The following is a 17,403-nucleotide window of genomic DNA, read 5'->3' as shown; positions in this document are numbered from 1 at the left end:
CCCCGCCCCGCGCCCCTCACCACAACCCCCACCTCGGCTGCTTCTGTCTGCGCCCCCGCCCTGCTGGGTCGGGGGGTGACGGGTCCTAGCCTGGACTGAGCTCCCCGGGTGTCCCGCCCACCGCAGTCCACGCCAGGGCTGACCCCGCCCCGCAGCCACTGGCTATTTTGGGCGCGATCACTGACAGTCGCGGATCCTGTGACACCTCCCAGCAGCCAGGCACTTGTTGCTCTCCGGACTTGTCAGTCCCTCCAGGCCCCTTTTCCCCACCTGCTCCTGAAGTCTATCCTTTTCCTGTGATACCTGGGACGCTGATCTCTCAGACATCGCTGTCCCCGCTTGGGAACATTGATGGTCTTTTTAAAAAATTAAACACCTAGTGCAAGAGAGGCCCGGCTGTGAGCAGGAGCGGGACTCGCTGCAGAGGTGGCGCCTCTCCAGCCCACGACGGTAGCCCGGGGCGCCGAAGGTATGTCGGACTCAGCAACAGCTAACGGGGAGGACCGGGACCCGGAGATCGAGCTCTTCGTGAAGGTAGGTCGGCGTCCACGCGCTCGCGGCACCTGCCGCACCTCCCTGGGGCTCCAGATGGCAGGAGCTCACGTGCCAGGGCTCAGACGGTGCTGGGACGCGTGACCCTCCCCGGGGAGAGCAGTACTGCGCCCTTTTAGTCCCCTGGGTGCCCTTCTGCAGGCGGGCGCCTCTTCTGGGGCTCCCCGGAAGATGGAGAGAGCTACATGTGGCAGGTGGCTGTCTTCTTGAGTTGACTCTCAGTTTGTCAAGCATCTCAGGACAGGAGGTCAGCATCGGGGGTCCCGAACCCCGTGGGATGCGATGCTGGCTGGTCTTGAAGGATGCCATTAATAATAGCGACGTAAGAAACTCACTGGAGCTGTAAAGTTTTCTTCTACAGTACAGGAAGGAAGGGCAGGGAGAGAGAAGGAAACACCAACCACCACCGATAAAATGATCTTTGGCAACATAAAAATAACCTCTGTTAACCCTCCCCTCCTCTCTTTTACTCAGATACTAAAATAAAAGCCAAGGCAACAAAGGTATTTTCTTGCTTTGTGGCTTGTAGAGAATTGACATCCCGTTTCCCGCGGTTATTATTTCTGTTTTATGACTCTGCAGGGCAGTCTCAGGTGACAAGGGAACCTTCAGGACAACCAGACTCAAACTGAGAGGAAGCTGCACCTTGCAAAAACAAATTAAGCCTCCTGCTCCTGGGGCCGTAGCTGCCAGGCTTCAAAGCCAGTGGCAGGGTCTTTTACAACCTGCAGGAGGAAGGATGGAGGCTGTCTCTCTCTCTCTCTCTCTCTCTCTCTCTCTCTGTGTGTGTGTGTGTGTGTGTGTGTGTGTGTGTGTGTGTGTGTGTAAGCAGAAAGAAACATTTGATCAGTCCTAGGTGCCCACACTGCCTAAGCTGAAACCTGGAAACCTGAGGCAGAAGGAAAGCGGCCTCTGGGTGGTGCAGTCTCCAGGGCATGGGGGAGGGGCTCAGCTAGGCTGCCTGAGCAGGGAGACCTTTCACAAAGCAGGATTAAAACCGTCCAGTGGCGTTTTCCTAGAAGTACACGAGAGTGCTAAGAAGGCACTTAGTGCCTCACCTTGGAAAAGAAAGGAGGCTGCTGGCTTGATTTAAAAGGTACATGTATTTCCTGGGTGCATATATTCCACTGACGGGAACTACCTTTATTTTTCAGGAGTGCTTGCAGACATAGGTAATGAGCAAGATCCTATCCTCTCCCAGACTGAGCAGCCTGGGGCCACTTGGGGTGCTCTGAGCCCAGGAGCCCAGGAGCCCAGGAGCCTAGGCAGGCAGCCCAGAGGGTGAATGGATAGAGCTTTTACAAAGCTCCTTAAAGGAGCTGATCTAGGACTTAACTCAGATTCCCTGGGCCTAGGAGCTTCAAGGTGTCAGGTTCCCAGAGAGAGATTTCAAACACAAATTGGTTCTTTTGAACCAAAGAAGCCCTTTGCCCTGCTATTAGGCGCTGAGACCAATTCTACCTGCACCTTTGGAATTTCATGTTGGCAGTCTTGAGAGATTTTGTTCATTTATATAAAGAGTTTGATACAGAGTTCCAGGAGCCCCCAAAGAATTGGGAAGCAAGTCTCCAGAATCAAGCAGGCTTTCGTGAGCCAGATTTAAGGCTAGACTGATGTTAAGAACAAAGATAATTCGATAAGAAAGCTGTTTTGATCCCCTCTCTCATTTTTTGAGCTTCTGGTTACTGTTAGATCTTCTGGGGACACATAAAGGCCAGGAATAGTGTGAAGATGGGCCTGACTTACAGAATCAGGCATTTCCAAAGTTGGAGATTTCTCTGCTCTGTATGATTCCAACAGAAAGAAAGAGAAGCTTTCTAGCTGGTGATATTGGACAGCAGAGACACATTCTGCGGGGTAGGGTGGATTAGTTCCTATCAAGTCTCACAGGTAAGGGAGGCCCCAGAAGTCATGACTCCAGTGGCAATTTTCAACAGCTGGTGGAAGGATCTCCCAACTAAGCACAACACTAAATCCACCATTCTAGATGACTGCTCATTGAGTTTCAAGGGCTCTGAAAGGACTTGTGATTCCCTCCCCTGTCAATCAATAATCACTCTGTATCTCCTTGCTACTGCTAATAATAATAATAAATCATAGTGGTAATAAACAGCAGCATTTTAGGCCATGTGGGGCACATTGGTACAATTTATCTCATTGGTTCCTCACATCCTTATTCATAAGGGTTGTATCACTCTTATGAAAAATGAGGAAAACACTTCATTATGACCCACAAGGATCTTGTGAGATTTGCAGTCAGAGCACTTGGGGAGTTGAAGTCTGCTGTTTCAACAGCTCAAGGAAACAAAAAAGTTGATTAGTGTCATGTTCTGGTTGAACTAACATGTACTCAGTGAGGGTGTGTGAAATGTCCAGAGGTAGACAGCAAATAGCATTCAAATTCAACCCTCAATTCTAGCACTTCACAGTCTAACTAAATAGCTGTTTTTCATAAATTCGTATGACAGCTCTTGTAATTTCTTTGCTTCTTCACCTGTTTATTTATCGACATGATCTCACGTAGTCCAAGCTGGCCTTGAACACCCTTTATAACTGAGGATGACCTTGAGCTCTTGATCTTCCTGCCCCCACCTCCTGAGCACTAAGATCATAGGCATGACCCACCATACCAAGTATATACCTGCTAAGTATTCAACCCAGGGTTTCATGCATGCTAGGCAAGCACTCTGTGACCTGAGTGACATCCTCAGTCCCTTGTACTTTATTTTGACAATTTAGGCTTTCAAGTGCCATCCACAATAACAATTGTCATTTCATAATCTGCCCTTAATGGGTTCACAGAATTTTGTCTAGGAGAGTACTGTGTACCCCAGGTCTTCCCCTCCCAGGAAACATTTTAACAAGGACTCAGACCATTTTTTTCAACTTATTTATTTTTATTTTATGTGTATGAGTATTTTGCCTGCATATATGTAAGTGTACCATGGACTTGTAATGCCCGCAGAGACCAGAAGGGGCATCAGATCCACTGGAACAGAGTTGCAGTTAACTGCCATGTGGGTGCTAGAAACTGAACCCAGGTCCTCTGAAAGAAGAGTCAGTGCTCTTAACTCTTGAGCCATCTCTCCAAGCCACTTAACAAAGACTTTTAAGAGAGTGTCTCTATATTTTCAGTTTCCTTACCTACAGAAAGAAAAATTAGATTAGATAAGCTCTGATTCTGTGAGACCTGTGGATGAGGCAGAGATCTAAAGACACAGAATCTGTATCTAAGCCTTAGTTCTACCTCTAATTAGCCAAATAACTCTGAATGGAATTATTTAATTTCTATGAACATCCGTGATCTTCTCTCTACCAAAGAGTGATTATAACTAATAATAATTATATTAATAATAATTCACTGACCAAGCCAAGACACTTTGAGGCTGACAGGAGATGCTTCCAGTACTTAGCCTGGGAGAACAGGTGCGAACAGGTCTGTGTGATACTCTGGTAAGGAAAATGTGGTTACTACCACTTTGCTGTGAAATTTCATAGGAATATCCAGGTAACCTTTGTAAACTGAAAACTGCTATAAACACACTATATTCCATCTTCATGTTAGTCCTGTGGCAGATAGATCCTCTCTGAGTCTGAGTGTCCCAGTTTCCCTTGGGGACCAAAGACCTGGCTCCCTCTTCACTCTCAGGGATATTTTGAGAATGATGAGATCATCCATCCTGAGCTTGGACTTTGATCATAAAGGGAGGGGCACAGGTTAGAGAATGAGTAATGACAGTGAGTGTGGTTTAGTGAAAAAAAGAATAAGATCAAGGAAGTAAAAGCAAAACAGAAAGCAATTTAGGAAGGCAAACACAGGATGCGCTGGACATTTTTCTTGGGACCAAGGATTTGGGTTTTAATAGAAGCCAGTGGTTCTCTACCTTGACTATATGAGCAAGTCATTCCAGGAGAGTTTAAGACATGATCCAGGCCAGTCCCCAGACCAATGATATCAGTCTCTATGGGTAGGACCCAGAACAGTTTTCTTGCCTCTACCTGGGATAACTCCAGTGTGCAGACCTTGTGGACAGCCAAGGGTGGTTTCACTAGCAGGCAGCTTCTGTTACAACTGAAATAGGTGCCGCTGATAGTGTAGACTGAAATCCTGAAGGTCTAGTAACATGGGGTGGTATTGTCAGGAGGGTTGTGGACAGAAAACTCAACTCAGTAAACAACTGCTGATGGAGTGGTTAGCAAGCCTCTCCACAGAACTCCAGAATAGTCAGTGTGTGAATCTGCCTAGTCAAATAACCATCAATGCCGTGTGTATGTAGCCAGGGAGTGAGAGTCCTCCTGATTGTCTGATGGAAATGACTAGTTGTTTCCTTTACTGGGTGACCCAAAAAACTCTCTCAGTGGAGAAGGGCACAAGTCAAGTCATGGGATGCATAGTGTGGTCAGATGACTTCCAGAACAGATAGGATCAAGTCTCATGGTGTTCTCCCAGTGGCCCTCAGCTGCTCTGGCTGCCTGGTCTCTTCGAGTAGCTTACCAAAGCATAATCTATTTCATACTGTGTGTGTGTGTGTGTGTGTGTGTGTGTTATGCACATGTGTGAGCAGATACACATGTCCGTGCACACACATGGAGGTCAGAAGAAGACATCAGGTATCCTGTTCTGTGAATTGTCCTACTGTCCTGAGACAAGGACTCTCACTGAACCCAGAACATCGGTAACCAGCAAGCACCAGCAATAATCCTCCTATGTCAACTTCTACCACAGCACTGGGTTTATGAGTGCACATGACCATGCCTGGCTCTGTGCGCTTGTATGTGCATGTTGTAGGACATCTCTGTGTGTTTGTGTGTGTGTTCATGCATGCACATACCTGTATGCATGCATGTGGAGGCTGGAGGTCCACATTTGGGATATTCCTTCATCATTTTCTACCATAGTCTTTGTGAACGGGTCTCTCACTGAACCTGGAGCTCATCTGGTCAGCGAGGGTGACTGGCCGGTGAGCTCCAGAGATCTCTTTTCCTGTCTCTACCGCTACCGACACTGGGATCACAGAGGTGTTCTAATCCAGACTTTTTCTTGAGTTCCTGGGGATATGAACTCAGGCCTCCATGCTTGTGCAGTAGGCCCTTTACCAACTGAGCCAATCCCTCAGTCCCCTTTTAGTTTTTAATATTCCTTTTATCACATTAAACTATTTGGTTTCTGTATCTCACAATTCCAGGGTTGCAGTCTTTCCTCAGTGGTCCACTAAGTAACATCTGTGTTCCATCAATGCTTCCTTTCTGGGTAGCATGTCCTTAGAATGCTGGGAGCGGTCAAAGGCTGAATAACACTCATCCCGGGTGCCATGACAGGGTATGGAATGACCATGGGTCTGCAAAGTAGAAAGCCAAGATCGGTAGCATCAGTTCCTGCCTCCCTGCTGACCTGTGCTCTTTGGATATTTACTTGCTCTCTCTAGCCAGGGCAGAGTCTGTAAAGTTAGACACCAGTTAGGTTGAAAGCTTCTCATATTTCTCTCTTTGGGTGGCCAGGGTCTGAACCTTATACTAGGGGTAGTAGAGTGTGACTTTGAGTGTTATGCTGTGATTTACAAGCTGCATAGGTTAGGACAAATTGTTTTACCTCTCTAGACTGCAGTTGTTTGTCTCCCTTACTTCCCTCCCTCCCTCCCTTCTTCCCTTCCTTCCTTCTTTTTCCCTTTCATCCTTTCTTTCTTCCTTATGTCCTTCCAACCAGTATAATGCTAATAACATCAGTATATATTTTATGGGGTTTGTCTGCTCACTAAACAAGCTGTGGATGAATTTGAGGAGAGCCTCCTCTTCTGTGTAAGCCAATCGGCAAAAGCAAAGCCTTAAGACTTCCCTCTCTTGATGGATACAAGAATTCAGAGCTTAGTCTCACCATCCACCATCTCATTATTGTAACCATGACACAGAAGAAGGGCAGCTGGAGCTCAGGGCAACCATCCCTGAATCTGAGAATTCTGACTGGCCTAGGGTTCCAACCAGAGACCACCAGAGGCCACAGTCTGAAGGCTGTAGTTGGTGTGTCACTACAGGGTGAGTGCAGATCCCTGACCTATCACTGATTCTGGAAGGGGATTCCTCCTGTCAGTTGTTCCCTCATCCAACAAAGCTCCTGTACAGCTGCTTCACGGGAAGATGGGGTTTCAAGGGATTCGTTTCTTTCCTGTCACTGGGCTCCGGGAACAGCCTCCCAGAGTTAACTGAAAATTGCCTGTATCTTTGACCCCTGGGTTAAGGAAGAAGACTTTGGAGTCTAGGTCCTTTGTTTCCAAGAGGTCCCTTGGCTCTCTCCGCAGATTTTCCCACCTGCCTCATAGACAACTTTCCAGCCCTGCATAGGTATATACACTCTTGGAGAAAACCCAAACACACATGAGTTTCCTAAGAGTGTGGGTGTATAAAAGTGCTCTTCTCTATCCAAAGATCCGGAAGGAGTCTGCTTCAACTACTGAGGCAACTTCTCTGCCCATCTCTGGAAATTTGAAAATGTATTCTTGCCTTCAAGGACTATTTGAGTTCTAAGATATGAAGTTATTTAAGGATAAGGAAGAGTCTGCTGCTGAAATTGAAACAAGTCCTTCCTTCTAAACAGAAATGGGCTTGTCAGACTCTAGAAGCACTCTGTAGCTCTCCTAGCATAGGGCACATCTTTAGATTATATTTATTGTCCTTGTAGTGGCAAACAATAGCAAGGACCAGAAGGTCCCGGCCTTGGGGACATGGATACTTCTGCAGATCTTCACATGATCTTGCCCAGTTACTCTCCCCAGAGACTGAGGTTTCAGGAAGCTGAGGTGAGGCCTAGGCTACTGTGTCCTTCTAAGGTCATCCTGAGGTCACTTTCATCAAAGCCTAGGAACCATTGGCTTGAATCTGGGTAAAAGGGATTGAATGAGCCCATGGGAAATCAAAAGGGCAAAATGAAATCCAGTCCCCACTGGAAGCACCCATTTTACCAGGTGGAGGAGGCTGAGGTCAATGTGCTCATTAGCATAAATCACCCCAGAATGACCTCAGATAAACCAGGAAAGGAAGGGGTGCTTTGATCTTTTCTAGTTGCTCTTCTTCGCTTATGATTTTTCTTTTTTGTTTTATTATTTTTATTTTATGTGTGTGAGTATATTGCTTGCATGTATATAAGTGTACCCGTGTCATAGAATGCCTGAAGAGGCAGGGTGTCAGATTCCCCTGGAATTGGAGTTAGTCGCCATGTGGGTTCTGGGAATCGAACCCAGGTCCTCTGCAAGAGCAGCCAGTGCTCTTAACTGCGGAGCCAACTCTGCAGCCCCTTATGATTTTTCTTGGTGATATAAGAGTGTCAAGGGATTTTGGAAGCTAGGCAAAAGGGAGATTTTAGTTAGATAAAGAACGTAGAAAGTTAGGATTTAGGGGATTTCAGACAACGGATTAACCAGTTAGCAAAAAAAAAAATCTAGCACCAGACTCTGAAAGTTGAAGAGCCGGGGGAGAGTCGAGGAGCGAATGGTATTCCGGCAGCTGAGGAACCTGCCACAGGGGAGGTGAAATTCCAACAAACCTTCAGGTCACATAAGTGACAGGACACAAAATGAGAGGCACAGATGGAAGGGCCAGGGTATCAGCACTGAAGGCCCCACACTTAATCTTGGTGAAAGTGGAATCTGCATTGTACTTTGAAGAATGACAACAGCCCAGAGTTCTCAGGTGACTGGGAATAGGCAAGCAAGGCAGGTCAGCAAAGGCACTGGGGCAAAGATGCTTAGGACTCAGGGTATACAAGGTTGGCTGTCAGGAATGGATACGCAGGACAGCTGTGGGAAATGTCATAAACAGCAACAAAAACGAGACCAAGTATAACATTGCTCCCTTACAAGTCACTGAAGTGCCTGCCCACAGTTCATATTTAGAAAGGTTCATCTCCTCTGTTGCGTGACACATGGGGAAGATGATAAACTCAGTAAGACAACAGGATTTGGGGTCTTTCTCTGCCACGGGCAGCTTGCATGTCTTAACCAGTTTTGTCTTCTATCCCATGGGATCAGCAATCATAAAAATCATAGAATCTATGGTTTGGGATCACCTCTAGAAGTCATCTAGTGTGACCCTCTCTGAGCAGGTAAATTCTCAGTGTAATACTTTGGAGTGTGTGCTGTGTGGAAGGAAGGAGGAGAGGTGAGCAGCTGCTCTTTTGCCACGCTGCCCTGTGTCTGTGTCCACCATGACCACATGAGAACAAGAGGAGCCCAAGATAGACAGGATACTGAGGCAATCCTATCAGAAGTTCTTTCCTACACAATTCCATATGAATGGCAGAAGGTAGTCGGAAGGGTGATGTGAATGTGGCATATGTGCAGAGCCTGGAAGAATCCTGTACAATGCACAGAGGCACCAAAGCCTCAATAGCCAAGTGGCAAATTCACCCCTGCAGAGACCAGTTCTTCTTTTCAGAACGGTGATACCACTGATGGACTTGGCCATCATGGTGTGAGATGTTGTAAATGCACTGAGTGTGGATCAATCCATTGAGATTTAAGGTCTTTGAATACAGAAACACTAAGAATTGACAGTAGAAACAGTGTTGTGAGGAAGAGCTGTCGATCATGAAAATAATGTGGGTTTAGAACTGCTTTATTTGAAGTGTGGGCATGGCAATTGGGTACGGATGTTCATTAGGGTGCTAAGAAATCAGAACCAAGAATCAGGGATGGTCAGGGCCAGGGATCTGAGTTTGAAGTTCTACTTAGAGCTATGACTGAAGTAATAAGTTCCCTAGAGGAGGGAGCATGGAGCAGGAGGAAGGAAACCAGGAAATGTATTAGCAAGTGTCCCTTTGAAAGGGAGAAATGAGGCATGGGAAGGGTTGGTAAGGAGGAGAGGTGATCAGAGGTAAGGACAGGATGAATGAAGCCCCCTAGATAAAATGAAGTGTGTTAACAATGTCCTGGAGGCAAGAAATACCAGTCTATGTACTGGAGGAATCGATGGATCTGTTTGGCGGGGGACAAGAGAGGATGGGGGATGTTGGGAAGGTAGATAGAATTATAAGTTAAGGTTCTGACAAACGATTAGAAGTTTGGAATTTTTTTTTTTTTGAGGCAAAGGCATTGGTAGATTATCTGGTGAAAGGCCTCCTTTTTTGGTTCAGACCTGGTACCTTCAAATTCTATCCTTAACTGGTGGGACAGGAAAACCCTGGTATCTCTAATCCCTTCTAAGATACTAACTCCATCATAAGTCTCCTTTCTCATGACCTAACTGCCTCCCAAGGGTCCCATATCCTAACCCCACCTCCAGTACCATCATGCTTCAACATAGAAATCTTAAAAAAGTAGATTAGATCACTAGGCATCCCTAAACAATTGTAACTTTGATTTATAACTTAGGAAATTGCCTCTGTTCCAGCCTACTTGTAGAACAGTGTTAGTTTAGAAAAAAAGTGTTCAGTTATATAACCATGGCTCATCTGACCCCACTACTTCTGAGGAAGGCCTTGGCAGACTGTACTGGGTCATCTACAAGCTGTAATGTATATAGGTTTGGTGCTGTTGGTTTCTCTGTACCATGCATGAGTCAACCTCCATGGGTCTTACAGTGCTGTTTTTCACTTCTGTCCATCATTAGTCAGAGGGTAAAGAATCAAGAATCCAACTATAGAAACGGCGCAAAGGTGGAGGAGAGCAAAATGTGCAGTGAAAAGAGCCCATGGAGAGCCCATTACCTAGAATGAGAGGAAGGGAAAACCTTGTCCCAATTACTGTCTTTTAAGAATCCAATTTGAGAAGTTGTCATGGCAACAGATAGCTGGTTCAAGGCTCCTCTCTCCTGGATGCACACCTCTGCTTCCTAACACTGGCAGTGAGTAAAGATCCTTGAACACCTGTGAAGAGAAGGGGCAATCTCTGTGACATTTGAGTCACAGCATAAAATCTAAGATGTACAATGTCTTTGGGATTTGTCTCAGAAAAACCAAACTGGATAACAGTCTGTGGTCCTTTGTCACAAAGGCATCAGTCAGATTTTCCTTGTGGGGAGAATGGACTCTGGAAAGGGCCTGTTCACAGGACTTAGGTAGAATGCAGTCACACAGGGAACCATGGACCTTTCCTCACTGATATGCTTCATAGTGTTTGTTTGTTTGTTTGTTTGTTTGTTTTGAGACAGAGTCTCATGTGTCCCAGGCTGGCCTCAAACTCTCTATATAGCCAAGGAAGACCTTGATCTCCCAATCTTCCTGCTTCTATCTACCTAGTTCTGGGACTATGGGCACATGCCACCATTTTTGGTTTGAGGGATGTCAGAGATTGAACCCAGGGCCTCGTGAGTATTAGGCAAGTATACTACCGGCTGAGCTACACCTCCAGGGATCTGATCAGCCTGGTAGGATTCTTGTGAGGCTGAGAAAAGCTAAGGAACATGGGAACTCCTGCTGTAGAGTTTTTACCATTCAGCTGAAGGTATTGCATGGGTCAGCATGGGCCAAGACAAGACAGCAAAGAATCACTGATTCACACAGTAGGTTAGCACAGTGTTTGGTGAATGGGTTCCTTACACCCTGTAGTTTTCTGCTCCTCCCCAGGGCTGCCAGCCCCCACTACTGGACTCTGTGTGTAGCCTGCACAGAGGGAAGACTCAAGGTGGAGGATTACCAAAAGATTTGCATGGTCCCTGCCAGTAAGTGGCAAAATCAACTGCCACTCATCTCCATAGTGCAGAACTCCATCCAATGTCTGTTTGGATGTGCAATAGAAGTTGGGAAGTGTGAACTGGCTATATTCCCAAGAGAAAGGGGAAGTGTAGTTAGAGAACAACAAACCAGCTTCTACCATAGAAACTAAGTTGTTCCTTCCTGTTCCTTATCATTGCCTCACCTCAGATGGCATCCCCCAGGGCAGCATCCTACCTCAGCTTCTCAGCCCTTGTCCATCCGACTTAATGCTATCTGCTTCATGTTCCTAAAATATCTTTATCACACATGCTTCTCCATCTCTTGGATTAAGTTCAGCTGCTTCTACCGGATAGTGAAGAGACTCCAAAACCCGTGTTCCATTTCCCAACTTTATTTCCCTTATCCTCTTAAAATGGTTGTGTAAGCATCTATATATTTTTGAAATTTTGGTCTCTGATCCTTTGACGAAGGGAGAGATTTAATCCTCATCACTTATAAGCTGGGACTGGGCCTTGCGTATGAGGTTCTTCTGGACAAACTTAGAGAAAAACACAGGAATCCAGACTTGAATATTCTTTACCAGATCAGGGTTTCCCAGACCTGGGTGATCCTATAAACCTCCTGGGGCATGTTCCACATCCAGCACATGTATAGGACTCAGTCTTCAAGAAAGGAAACCCGAGACACCAGCAGCCTAACATGTACCAGGTGGCTCTGATGCTTAGTCCAGACAGGCAATCACTGCCCCATACATCACCAGGTCCATGAGAGAATTTAGACCTCATATAAGTGACCCTAATGATGGAAATCCAAAGCACAGTAACAATCAAATATAGGTGAGAACTCTGCTGTAGTTACCATAGTCCAGCTGCTCCTATGTCACCCCAGTGGGTGGAGTACCTCAGTCATCTTAAAATTTTAATTGTGATTTTCAACATATGCTCAGTGGCCTATGAGGCTGTTAAAAAAAAGTCACTGAAAAGTACAAGATTCTTAAGGAGAAAATATTGGGACAGAAATTGAGGGTAGGAATAGAAAAAGGAAGGAGACAGAAGGGGTCTGAAGAGCCAATGATGTGAAAACCCTCCTCCTTACATGTGCCTCTCTGGTCCCAGTCTCTGCACCACGAGAAGTCAGAGAAGCAGTTTGGAAACAACACTGTAACAGCAGTGGCTATGTGTTATTTAGTCTCAGCACCTGACCTCCCTTTGCTCCCTGATTCCTGGGTAGCAGGTCCTGGTGTCACTCTGAAATTAGGGATGAAGACACGGACCCTCAGACTAAGTTTCCCTGTGTCCAAGGCCACAGAAGCAGGCCATGGCAGAGGCAAGTTTTATACCCTGGCCCATGGTCAGGAGGTGTTAATGCTGAAGCGGGGGTGGGGGGCGTTTGCCTTTCCTTAGTTCTCCATAGGTCACAATGACTGGTCCATGGGCAATGTCAGATCTCTACACATGGGAAATGGGGTGATAACCAAATGGAATGAATTCAGCTTGCCTAAATTTCAAGTTTCTACTTTACCTTTTTGCCATAATGACACAAATTTTCTCTCTTAAAAAAAGTTTATTTTATTATTTTCAATTACGTGTTTGTATATCTGTATATGGGTGTATGCATATGAGGCCAGAAGAGGGATCAGACCACCGCAGCTGGAGTTACAGGCAGTTGTGAGCACATGGGTGCTGGGAAATGAACGTGGGCCCTCTCTAAGGACAGTGTGTGCTCTTAACCAGAGTCAACTCTCCTACCCATAAATTCCTCATTTGATCATCCTCTTTGCTTTTAGGAACATTTTACCCAGGGTCCTTTGTGAAATATGAACTCTGATACATAAACCATGATGACTTTGTCACATCGGTTGGCAGAGGGAAGACGAGAGAGAGGAAGGAGCAGAGAGTGCCCCCCCAGAGTCCTCTGTGCCACTGTTCAGGAACTCATGGAAAGTGACAGGCTTGGGGATCTGACTGATTCCAAAATCTTTCAGTATATGTTAGTAATTAAGGATAGTGCAGGTAAAGTCAAGGTGCTTGAAATGCATATTTCCAAGTGACAGCTATTGGTTGAGGCCTACCAGGTGCCAAGCTGTTGGGCTGGCAGGGAAATAAGGAAGTGTACAAAGTAGACACCATCAGCTCAGGTGGAATACATAACCAGAGATTGGGATTGGAGGGGGCAGGGCCACTACTGGACATTCATTGACCTGAAGGAAGTAAGGACACTTGAAGTAAGGAGACCTGGTATCAAAAAGACACGAGGCAGTCTTGAACATAGGCAAGGGGTGGTGTTGAAGTTACACTCAGTTGAAGTAAGGAGACCTGGTATCAAAAAGACACGAGGCAGTCTTGAACATAGACAAGGGTGGTGTTGAAGTTACACTCGGTGGATGGGACATGAGCAGGCAGAAGCTCAGGCAGAGAAGCAGAGGTGTTGTGTGACTTTCCCTGGGGAGATGTGAACACACGTCTTTTCACTCCAGAGAGGACAAAACAATAGACTGAAGAAACAATTCCACTTACATATAACTTGGTGAACAGATTAATTTTAGGGGTTACTTACAGGAGCAAAAATGACTCAGAGATAACTGTATCACCAAAGCCCACCCCAGCATGGGTGACAGCTCACAAATGCCACATCCCTGGAGTGCCCTGCATGACTCATCAACAGCTGTTCCCCCACAGACCTGCTACCAGGGTGGGTGAGGAAGTGACCTAAGTTTCTCCACCCCAATCAAGGCCCCAGAGGCTTTATTGAAAATCTATAGCAAAATAAAAAGTAGTTAGCAAGAATAATAATGTATTATTCCCCACATTCAATAAATCAATGTTCATTCATGTCCAATTCCCACTGCATAATTGGTCAGTGGGATTTAAAAGGAAACATGGGCTGGAGAGATGGTTCAGTAGTTAAGAGCACTGACTGCTCTTGGAGAGGACCTGGGTTTGGTTCCCAACATCCATGTGGCAGCTAACAATTCTCTGTAACTCCAGTTACAGATGCCCTCTTCTGGCTTCCATGGGCATTGCAGGCATGTGGTGCACCTACACAGGCACGTAAAATTTTACAAAAGAAACCCAGCTCTCACGGTCACTGTCTGAAAGGGACAGCATTTATTAGTCTTGTGGGATACAGGAATCACTCCTGCTACTTCAGTGTGTAGAAAGGTGAATATATGCATCTATCCAGAGACTTTGTTTGGTATTCCTTCCCCTCCAAAACAAAAGTAGGGTACTGTTAAAGAAGTTGTGGACCAGCCCATCTAGGCCTCTCCCACCTTGGGTCCCCTTGGAAGACAATATGAAAGTTATCTAGGCTTCTGCTCCTAGAAGCATTTCCATCTGTGTGCCAAGAACCACTCTAACAAGGGCAAGGCACCTTTAATTCCAGAGCGGGAGATAAAGGTCTCTCAGCCGACAAGTGCTTTGGGGGAAGAAATACATAGAACAGTAGAAGCAGAGAATGGAGCTTACCAGAGGGGCCCAGTTAATGAAGGGAATGTGGAGAAGCACGATCCACATGGAGCTGGAAATGTGATGGGATGCAAGATGAAGATGGTTCATGTCACCGCTCTGCCTGCTGTGTTTGGTGCTGGTTCCCTTCATTTGGGTTCAAGCCAACAGAACCAAATGAAAACGGTGACCCTGTGTGCTGAATACTTTGGTTGTCAACCTGACACACCTGGGAAGACAGAAACTCCGTTGGAGACTTGTATGTGGACTGTCTGTGAGCATGTCTGTGAGGCATTTTCTTGATTGCTCAGTGATGTGGGAGGGCCAAGTCCACTGGGGGTGGTACCACCCCTGGGCAGGTGGTCCTGGGTTGTGTAAGAGAGCAGACCGAGCACAGGCCAGGGGAACAAGTCAACAAGCAGTGCTCCTACAGGGTTTGTGCTTCAGCTTCTGCCTCCAGGGCCCAGCCTTGAGTTCCTACCTTGGCGTCCACCGATGATGGACTGTGAACTGTAAGCCAAATAAAACCGTTTTCTCCCCAAGTTGCTTTTGTTCATGGTGTTTATTACAGCAACAGAAAGCAAACTAGAATGCTTTGAAATCTCAGATTGGATGAATCCTCTCCTCATGCTGGCTGCGTCCCACAAAGGACTATGTGCTCTATCATTTTAACACACACACACACACACACACACACACACACACACACTTCACACTACATATGAGAATGTTTCTGGGAGCAGAAGCCTAGATAAGTTTCATATTGTCTTCCAAGGGGACCCAAGGTCTGTCCTATAGGTACAGACACAGATATTCAAATAATATATAGGATCTTTATATACATTTTTATACAAGTGTGTTCTAGCTTAACTTCTGCTGCTGTGGTAACTTAAGGGAGAAAGGAATTTATTCCAGCTTACAGTTCCACATTATAATTCATTATTGGGGGATGCCAAGGCAGGAACTTCAAATAGCTGGTCCTATCACACCCACAGTCAAGAGCAGAGAGAAATAAAGACACACGTGCTCACCTGCTTTCTTGCTTGTGCTCAGCTCAATGTCTCTACTTACACAGTTTAGGGCTCCCTGCCTAGGGAATGATGCTGCCCAGAGTGGGCTGAGTCCTCCCACGTATTAACTTAATTAAGATAATCTCCCACAGCCATACCCACAGGCCAATCCAATTTTTCACTGAAGCTCTCTTCCCAGGTGATTCTAGTTTGTGTCAAGGTGACAAAATTAGCCATCACAGTGTGTACATACTTTTCTCTTGAGATTTGAGGTCTAAGACTTGAAATACCCTATCTACACAGTGTTTGACAAATATCTTTTGCTCAACAATTGACACTGCTGTCATACCACTCATGCAGGTCTTTGCATATCACATATTCAACAATTGTTTGAGTAATGGAGCATTACAATGGTGCCAGGAAACTCAGTTTTGTCAGAAGGGGTCTTTGTTTCCTGACATTTTGTTGTGTGAGAATGGTAACTTGGGTTTCTTGGTCTGTAAAATAAAATTGCTATCTGAGGTCCCTTTAAACTCTAAAAGTTGACTCTTTTCGTTCTTCAGTGTACTCAGCATCATCCAGGGTCTCCTGAGACATTCCAAAAGGATTCTATTCTCAGGGAGTTACAAAGTACTTGATAAAGGATTGAAGTTCTTATACCCTAAGTCAGGGTCAGCAAATGTAGTCGCATGGTAAATATTTCAGGCTTTTCAGGGTACTGTCTCTGTCACAGACACGAGTTACCCAGTTCTGTCCCTATAGCAAAAAATGCAGTCATAGACATCATGTAAATGAATGGACCCACCTGGGCTCTAGCAACATTTATTATAGTGTCACAATGCACTCACTGACCTCTGCCCTAGTTACCTAATGGGAATATGTGGAATATATACAACTGGATTGGAATTGTGCTTCTCCAGAATTGAGGGTTTGACTTTGTTGTCTTAGTGTGAGGGAGCTGATGCCTCAGAGGAGGTGGCCATACCCACCTGCTACTCTTTTCCATGAAGCCCCAAGATGGAGGAGGCAACTTTAGAATTGAATGATGAGATGAAATATTCTGAGCTCCCCTGAGAATATCCCTGTGCAAATTCAGATAGTTACTATCCTATATTTGATGAGATCTTCACAGAGGTTGAGGTAGGGGTCTTTGATGACAGACCCATGACAAAGAGCCCTTCCGAAGTTATAGATGCAAGACTGCATGTGGTAGACCAACTTCATTCTGTGATTATACCACCACAACTGTTCCCCATCTCCTTGGGCTATTGTTCTGGCAAATGATCCTCTTGGCCTTTACTGGTTGACCCAGCTTCCACCAAGCCACATGTTGTGACATATGGTGTGTGTGTGTGTGTGTGTGTGTGTGTGTGTGTAGTACCCTGACATCTGTGTGCTGGGACATAGCCACCTGGCTGAGGGAAGATGTAACAAGTCTTCCCATGAGTATGGCCGTATAAAAAGTACAATAATTTCTTCACCTCCAGACCAGTTTTGCACACTGGGTGAGAGAGGTAAGTTATTCAAATAGGCAAGCTGACCTGTGGGGCCTCAAACATCTGCTCCAGCAGCCAGATTTCCTGAGAAAGGGCAGTGTTGTCTTATGAGGTCACATATTCCTAATGTTATACACTTAGGGTGGTTTCTGTCCTTGACTTTCCTGTACTCTTAACAGAGACACTTGACCTCCCTGGGGAATTTTTCAACTATGAAACAGATTGGAACCACATTCTTAGGGCTGCTAAATGCTGAC

At 45.8% G+C, this 17,403-nt stretch overlaps 1 protein-coding gene across 1 annotated transcript in view; it reads left to right on the top strand.

The window, feature by feature from the left end:
• Nucleotides 1-188: 188 nt before the first annotated feature.
• The window catches only part of LOC103744894 (chloride intracellular channel protein 5), a gene marked incomplete at its 3' end in the record, with an annotated part of 63,164 nt that continues 45,949 nt past the window's right edge, over nt 189-17,403 (top strand). Inside the window, exon 1 of the mRNA XM_029570210.1 lies at nt 189-534. Coding sequence (XP_029426070.1) covers nt 472-534 — 63 coding nt within the window. The remainder of the gene's footprint in view (nt 535-17,403) is intronic.

This window comes from Nannospalax galili, unplaced genomic scaffold (assembly GCF_000622305.1).
Source record: "Nannospalax galili isolate Female #2095 unplaced genomic scaffold, S.galili_v1.0 scaffold803, whole genome shotgun sequence".
NCBI classification, from domain to species: Eukaryota; Metazoa; Chordata; class Mammalia; order Rodentia; family Spalacidae; genus Nannospalax; species Nannospalax galili.
This window is presented reverse-complemented; position numbering and strand designations above follow the sequence as displayed.